Here is an 8,098-nt window from a genome sequence, read left to right on the forward strand (position 1 = left end):
AAAGAAAAGAAAAGAAAAGAAATAGCAACGAACCAAGCTTAAGGTCTGAATGTGTAGGGCCTTGGGCAGGGACTGAACATATTCTAGAAATCTCAAACAAGACAATTAACATTCAGAGTGAAAATAGCCTACCTAGACTTTTACCTTACCATTGTAATTTGGATGACAATCCCCCAGAACTAATTTATGATATCATTTATGTTTCTTAGAAACCCTTTACAGATAGAAACATCAAACCCTACTATACTGGCTAGCTTTCTTTTCCTTAATTTTTTTTATTATTTAAATGCATTTTATACATCAAATATATTAATAATATTGAGTATTTTGAGAATCAAATAATACATAAAAATTTTGTTCATCTTTTATATTCATATCCTTTCATATCCCCAGAATATCATTAATGAATATTTAATACTATCCATAACTGAGGATCCTATATCTAATGTTGAATATTAAATTGTGTCAAAACATACAAAATGTTATTTGGGAATTAAGCATAGTAAAAGAGTATAAAATATTATAAATGAATCATTAAGAAATATATTCAAAAGCCTTTATATGATACCACCTGACATAGTGGGAGAGTATTTAAAATGCATTGTAGGGCTGGCAAGATGGCTCAGCTGATAAGAGCTCTGACTGCTCTTCTGAAGGTCCTGAGTTCGGATCCCAGCAACTACATGGTGGCTCACAACCACCCATAATGAGATCTGATGCCCTCTTCTGGTGCTTCTTCTGATGCCCTCTTCTGGTCTGAAGACAGCTACAGTGAATTACGCTGGAGCGAGTGGGGGCGGCAGAGGTCCTGAGTTCATCAGAAAGCCTCAATTGAGAAAAATGTCTCTATAAGATTCAACTGTAGGCAAGCCTGCAGGGCATTTTATTAATTAGTGATTCACGGGGGGCTAGCCCAAACCCTCATGGATGGTGCCACCCTGGGCTGGTAGTCTTGGGTTCAATAAGGGAATGGGCTGAGCAAGCCATGGAGAGTAACCCAGTAACTAGCACCCCTCCAATGGACTTGGTATCAGCCTCTGCCTCCAGGTTCCTGCCCTCACTGCTTTTGATGATGAACTGTTATATGGAACTGTGAGTGAAATAAAACCTTTTCTCTTCAAGTTACCTATGGTCAAGCTGTCTCATTACACCAATAAGAACCCTAAGACATCTACCACAGTCCTATATAAAAGAAAATTGTAAAAATCCTATGTAACAGACTATTGTAACAGAAAAAAAAAAAAAGACTCATCGGGAAGCCCACACCCACACTCTCAGATGTGTCTTAGTTTCTTCAGAGTGTCTCTATTTCTCTCTTAACCTTCATGTTTATGCCTATATCAAATTGTCCTTATGAAACCCTTACTTTGCTTCATAAAAAAGAAAAATGACTTTAGATTTTTTTTAACTTTTATTATGCATTTCATAACATGCGCATAGTATATAATACGCTGTATAGCCTTCTAACAGGAACAGATGACCATAGCTGAGTAATTTTTTTCATCAGCCAGGAAAATGCTTCCTTAGTCAATGTTCTCCAGGCCCTGTAAAACAGTATGAAAAGGAGAACATGAGGATTCTGTTCCTATCAAAATGTAGCATGCTGTTTAATTTCCAGTGTCAGAGAATGGCATTCTGTTATTAAAACAAGTGATTTCACATTTCTCTAACCACAACAATAGAAACTAAATTGGCTTCATAATCATTAAAGAATGGCCACTAAATGATGCGCCCCCTTACCAAGTTCTCACTCCATAGGCCTGGTTGGCCTTAAACTCACAGAGATTCACATGCCTCTGCCCCTAGAGTGTTGAGATTAAATGTGTGTGACACTACACCATGTCTGGTGTTTTTTTTTTTTTTTTTTTTTTTTTTTTTTTTTTGGCAAGGTCTCATGTAATTGAAGTTGGTCTTAAACTCCCTATGTAACCAAAGGTGAACTCCTGATCCTCCTGCCTCCACCTCCCAAATGCTAGGACTGTGGGATGTACCACTCTACCTGGTTTACTTCATTTTCTGACAGCAGCAAACACATTATTATATATGAAAAGACCTTTCCTTCACCCTAACTGGAACTACAGTAAAGTAATTATTCACCTCCTGGGTCCTCATACACAGCCCCCACCATGAATCAGAGGACCGAACAGTAAACTGTCTCACACAATAGCACTGAACACAAGGTGAATACTGCATCAGTCAACATCTTCATAGGGGATGAAATAGACACCCAAAGAAAATAGAAACTGTTAGATTCTGTCTCAAAAAAAACCAAAAATCACTTCCTTAAATCAGTCAAGTAGTAGCAGAGCCAAAGAACCCTAACTCCAAAACCTTTGCCCCATTAGCATCCAAAGATCTAAAGTGGACATAGTATCGCACATCTGTAATCCTAATCCCAGTAAGTATTCAGGAGGGAAATTTGTGGCTCCTAGAGGCAAGGGCAGGACGTTTGCTCTGAGTTCCAGGCTACTGTAGGCTACACAGCAAGCTCCAAGACCAGCTAGGCCTATGTAACAAGTGCCTGCCTCCAAACAAAAGTAATAGGCCCCCCTCCAAACTCACTTACAACCAAATGCTTAAGACTCTAGTAGAGATGTGTAATGGCATTCCTTCCAGGTATGAAAATACCATAAATGAAAATACCGTATATGAAAGCATGGGACACCAAGGCACAGGCTTTTTATAAGGCAGCTACTTAATCTCCCCTCATGTCCATGAGATGGATTCTTACGTAGCACTGAACTGAGCCACTGTGCAGTACTTTTTACTTGTTCTACCCATGGTTTTTCATCTATAAAATGGGCACAAAATTTACCTAGGTTCACTGTGAGGGATCCATGAGGTAGGAGAAGCTATTAAGTGATTTACAAAACTTAAAGAATTATGAGGATGAGAGGCAGAGAAATGGTTTTGCATGCAGACTTGTCAACCTGAGTTCGATTCCCAGATCCCACAAGGGTGTAGGACAGAACTGACTGCCTTCAGATTGTCCTCTGACCTCCACACATAACCTATACTCACCAACTTAGGCCACACACAAACACATTAAACTATATTAATTCTTTTTTGTTTTGTTTTATGAGATAGTATCTCACTATGTGGCCCAAGTTAGCCCCCCAACTCACAGATGCCTTAGCCTCCCAGGGGCTAGGATTACAATCACATGCCACCACGACAGCTCTATCAATTCTTTAAATTACACTATCAATTCTTTAAATTCTTTTAATAGCACTAGGACTAGCAAGATGGTACCATGAGTAAAAGTGCCTGCCACCAAGACTGAAGGCCTAAATTTGATCCCTGGGACCTACATGATAAAAAGAGAGAGCTGACTACCACAAGCTGTCCTCTGACCTCCACATTTGTACCATGGAGCATGTATATAAATAAAGAAAAATTTAAAAATAAATAAGTACCCAGGCCTGCTAGCACACACATTTTATCCCAGCACTCAGGAGACAGAGGTAGGCCAATTTATGATTTCAAGGCCAGCTTAGTCTACATAGCAGGTTCCAGGCAAGCAAAGGCTAAATATTAAGACCCTGTCTCAACTACAAATAAACCAACCAACCAACCAAATAAATAAATGGGCATGCCCTCCATATGCACATGCATGGGCAAGTGTACCCACACATGTATCCATGCACATCACATACACCTAAGATCATTATATATGTAAAAGATTGTATACCATGCTAGTAAAAACCATGTAAATTAAATGATCACTATATGACCTTAGGCAAGGAATTAACAGAAGCCACCACAATCTTTTAGTCATCTTACCTTGGACACATAGTAGCGATCGACTCCAGAGATACGTCTATCGCGTTCCATCAAATACCATTGGTACTGAACTCGAGCAACTCTCTTTTCCTTTAAATAAAGGACAATGCAGCTTGTAAATATAAGTGACCCAGTAAAAAGATATATCCCACAATTTCTCTTAAATGACATACTAGAGGCTGAAGAGATGGTTCAGTGGTTAAGAGCACCTGCCCGCTACTCCTGGGTGCTCAACTGGCTTTCCAGCACCAATTCCATTGTTTTATTTGGGGGGGGGGGGGCAGGTTATAACTTCAAGTCCAGGAGAGATTAAGTACCCTCTTTTACTCTTCATGGGTGCACATAGACAGCAGCAGACACATAGATAATAAATCTTGACAAAAAGAAATGATTCGCTAGAAACAGAGAATCATTGTTAAAACAAAAGCTAAGTGACTAATACAAAGCCAAAATCTTCTAAATAAAACCAAACTATCGCAACTGACTTCTCAGACGTCCTCTTCCTTTTTTTGTGTGTTGGGGGCAGGGGACAAACACCACTGATTTTTTTCCTTTGTCCTCTCCATCCCTCTCTCAAATTTTTTTTTTTTTTTTTTTTTTTTTTTTTTTTTTTTGAGACAGGGCTTCGCTGTAGTTCATTCAGGCTTTCCCGGACTTGACTGCTCTTTGCTCCTGCAGAGGACTCGATTCGTGGCACCTAACCTCCTTTAACTACAGTACCAAGAGACCCGGGGACCTCTCTTGATCTCCGCCGGCACCTGCACTCAAATGCACAAAGTACATCCACCAAATCAATTAAACAGTGTCCACAAAGAGATGAAGGATGCGAAGGGGCGGGGACTCGACTAACACCTTTCTCCTCTGCCTAGGAATTAGGGCCCAACTCTTGTAATCTACCTTGCTAACTGCCGAATAGCTATTTTGCCTTTTGGGCCGCTCCTCCTCAGCTCCAAACTAGCTACGCTTTACTTAAGTAAAAGGTGGAATTCCCAAGTCTCCGCTTTCAGGCAACATTACGAGGAGGGCCCCCTTAGCTGGCTTCTTCTTCACAGAGCACATCCAAACGGCCACCGTACGCCACCGTACCCTACTGTAAATGGCCACCGTACGCCACCGTCCCTAGAGGAACTCTATAGTCCGCAAAGCCCACCCGCGGCTGAGTCGACACCGCCTTACCTTGCCCCCGTTGGAAAATTTCTGGATGTACGCAGTGGACACCCCGGGGATGACCAAGCACACCCCCATAATGGCGAGGCCAGGGAGAATCTCGAACCACATCTCCGCACCGTTACTCACACTCCAACCCGTCACCGGCTCCTCAGAGGTGACCCGGCTTTCGCTCTCTTCCGGCAGCACGCAGAAGGGGCGGGGCCTCGTACGGCTCAAGAGGAAGCGACGGCGGCCGCGGAGACCCAAAAGTGGCTGGCGTTCGCGGTCTGGCGTTCGCGGTCTGGCAAACTTTCCCGGGCGGTATTCTTTCTTTTTCCTCCTGTCCGATTCACCGCAGCAGAGACCACCACGGAGTGTGACGACGTAAAGCGGTCCCTTGCGTCGCGGCAGTTTGAGAACTTGGGGATCTCTAATGGCGGAGCCACTTTCTCCAGGGAATTCTACCCGCCAGGTGTGCACGTTCCTCTTCAAAAAGCCTGGGCGGAAAGGTGCGGCGGGTCGCCGAAAGCGTCCGCTCTGTGATGCTGGGTCCGGGGACAGCGGCAGCAGCAGTGATGAAGGCAGCTCTGTGATCCGTCCCGAGAAGAAGCAAGCGATCCACAATCCGATGATCCAGAAGACGCGTAGCAGCGCTAAACCGAAGGCAAACTACGGTGGCTTGAGTAGCGAGGATGAGAATGAACCCGAGGGTCTCGGCGTCGTCTACAAGTCTACCCGTTCGGCAAAACCCGTGGGGCCCGAGGACATGGGGGCGACCGCTGTCTACGAACTGGACACTGAGAAGGATCGAGATGCACAGTCCATCTTTGAGCGGAGCCAGAAGATCCAGGAGGAGCTGAGGGGCAAGGAAGATGACAAGATATATCGGGGAATCAATAATTATCAGAAGTATGTGAAGCCCAAAGATACATCCATGGGCAATGCTTCCTCCGGGATGGTGAGGAAAGGCCCCATCCGAGCTCCTGAGCATCTACGTGCCACCGTGCGCTGGGATTACCAGCCCGACATCTGCAAGGACTACAAGGAGACTGGATTCTGTGGCTTCGGGGACAGCTGCAAATTCCTCCATGACCGTTCAGATTACAAGCACGGGTGGCAGATCGAACGTGAGCTTGATGAGGGTCGCTATGGTGTCTATGAGGACGAAAACTACGAAGTGGGAAGCGATGATGAGGAAATACCATTCAAGTGTTTCATCTGTCGCCAGACCTTCCAAAATCCAGTTGTCACCAAATGTAGGCATTATTTCTGCGAGCGCTGTGCATTGCAGCATTTCCGTACCACCTCACGCTGCTATGTCTGTGAGCAGCAGACCAATGGCGTCTTCAATCCAGCCAAAGAATTGATTGCTAAGCTGGGAAAGCATCGGGCTGAAGCAGAGGGTGGTGCTTCTGATTTCCTAGAAGACCTAGAGGAGAGTCCAGTTTCCAGTATTTAGATATTCCATAATTTCCAGTCTCAAAATAAATATTTTGCTGTTTCTTAAAATCTTTTGGAACCTTTCTTTCTTTCTTTATTTCTTTCTTTCTTTTTTTTTAAAGGGAAGAGGCAGAGAAGGTAGGCGGTGGAGTAGAGCCCCAGAGGAAAAGCTTCAAGATAGGTATTATCTGGAATTTTAGCCTTGAAATAAATATTCCACCAGGCAGTGGTGGTGTATGACTTTAATCCCAGCACTTGGCGGGCAGAGGCAGGCAGATTTCTGAGTTCAAGGCCAGCCTGGTCTACAGACTGAGTTCCAGGACAGCTAGAGCTACACAGAGAAACCCTGTCTCGAAAAACCAAAAACAAAAAAGAAAAAAAAAAAAAGAAAGAAATATTCCACTGGTAAGTATATTCAGAGCCCTATAGCATGAGTTATGTGGATGAAAGAAGTTCATGAAAAAAGCTAGGTGAGGGAACCAAAGTTGGGATGACATCAAGAACTGAACCTATTTATTATATTAGATTTTAATAGTTTAGAAATTACTTTAATGCTTTATCTGTTGGTACAAGTGCTGCTTTAAAATGCACATTTGGAGGGCTTGAGTTGATCCTTGGTCTCTTTGAGAGTGTTTCTTGCAGCCTTTGGGCAATTGCCCATGCTCTCTTTGAAGCACCCCCGTTTCCACAGGTGATGGAAATGCTCTCTATTGAGCTGTCCAATATGGTAAATACTATTCTCGTGTGCCTGTCAAGTGCTTGAAATGTGCAGATGGCCACTGAATTGGATGTTGTACTTAACTTGGAGATGGCAAAAAAACCTAATGCTTTATAATCTATAATCTGAAACTCTCCCTGTCCTCATAGACTCCAAAAAATTAGTGTACCTGTAGTCACAATTTTTTGGGAACTAGCTTAGTGCTTGGTATATGCTAAGAGAAACTGATAAGAAGAAAACATTTTAAGACGGGAAATTTAAACCAAATCCCACACTGAAGAATTTTAAGTTGTATTCTGCAGGTAATGGGGGGATGAAAGTGACAAATACATTTGGGTAACATTCCTGAGATGCAGGGAGGACAGGCCAGATGACCAGTCAGTATTTTTAATAATAAAACTTGGATTGGATTGATATTAGAAAACAGATGAAAGGGGCTAGAGAGATGGCTCAGCGGTTAAGAGCACTGACTGCTCCTCCAAAGGTCCTGAGTTCAAATCCCAGTAACCACATGGTGGCTCACAACCATCTGTAATGAGATCTGATACCCTCTTCTGGTGTGTCTGAAGACAGCTACAGTGTACTTACATATAATAGTAAATAAATAAGTCTCAAAAAAAAAAAAAGAAAACAGATGAAAGTATAAGTTGAATTAAAGGGGGCTTTGGTCATATTCATTAATTCATTTAAAGTTATTCTTTGACCAGACTTTCTTTAAGCACTGTGTTTGGAATATGGCCTAACATCAATGAGTAAAACAGACACAGGCCCCAACTTCCTAGAGCTGCATAGAGAGTAGCAAACATGGTGAGTGTAGTGGCTATTCCTGGTTGTCAACTTGACTATATCTGAAATGAACTACAATCCAGAATTAGAAGGCTCACCTGGCCCTAATCTGGAGGCTGAGAGATACAAGTTACCGACCTGAATCTTGGCATGGAGATCTTGAGGTATAATGGCTATGAATCTCAGAGGATTAAGATAGGAAGATCTATGAGTTCAAGATCA

At 42.9% G+C, this 8,098-nt stretch overlaps 2 protein-coding genes across 2 annotated transcripts; one reads left to right on the forward strand and one right to left on the reverse strand.

The window, feature by feature from the left end:
- Nucleotides 1-1,392: 1,392 nt before the first annotated feature.
- Ndufa1 (NADH:ubiquinone oxidoreductase subunit A1) lies at nt 1,393-5,234 on the reverse strand. The gene is made up of 3 exons (XM_031352090.1): nt 4,960-5,234; nt 3,784-3,873; nt 1,393-1,544 (listed from the first exon to the last, which is right to left on the reverse strand). Exons 1-3 carry the CDS (start codon nt 5,059-5,061, stop codon nt 1,524-1,526), a joined length of 213 nt encoding a protein of 70 aa, XP_031207950.1. The 5' UTR covers nt 5,062-5,234; the 3' UTR covers nt 1,393-1,523.
- On the forward strand, nt 5,196-6,441 carry Rnf113a (ring finger protein 113A). Its single transcript, XM_031351980.1, has one exon. It carries the CDS (start codon nt 5,366-5,368, stop codon nt 6,389-6,391), a length of 1,026 nt encoding a protein of 341 aa, XP_031207840.1. The 5' UTR covers nt 5,196-5,365; the 3' UTR covers nt 6,392-6,441.
- Nucleotides 6,442-8,098: the final 1,657 nt, after the last annotated feature.

The sequence above is a fragment of the Mastomys coucha genome, chromosome X (genome assembly GCF_008632895.1).
Source record: "Mastomys coucha isolate ucsf_1 chromosome X, UCSF_Mcou_1, whole genome shotgun sequence".
In the NCBI taxonomy this organism is placed as follows: Eukaryota; Metazoa; Chordata; class Mammalia; order Rodentia; family Muridae; genus Mastomys; species Mastomys coucha.

Coding starts and splice junctions, on each gene's coding strand:
- Rnf113a (XM_031351980.1), top strand. CDS start 5,366: ATGGCGGAGCCACTTTCTCCAGGGAATTCTACCCGCCAGGTGTGCACG.
- Ndufa1 (XM_031352090.1), bottom strand. CDS start 5,061: ATGTGGTTCGAGATTCTCCCTGGCCTCGCCATTATGGGGGTGTGCTTG. Junction 3,874..4,959: donor AATTTTCCAACGGGGGCAAG/GTAAGGCGGTGT, acceptor CTTTATTTAAAG/GAAAAGAGAGTTGCTCGAGT. Junction 1,545..3,783: donor ATCGCTACTATGTGTCCAAG/GTAAGATGACTA, acceptor ACTGTTTTACAG/GGCCTGGAGAACATTGACTA.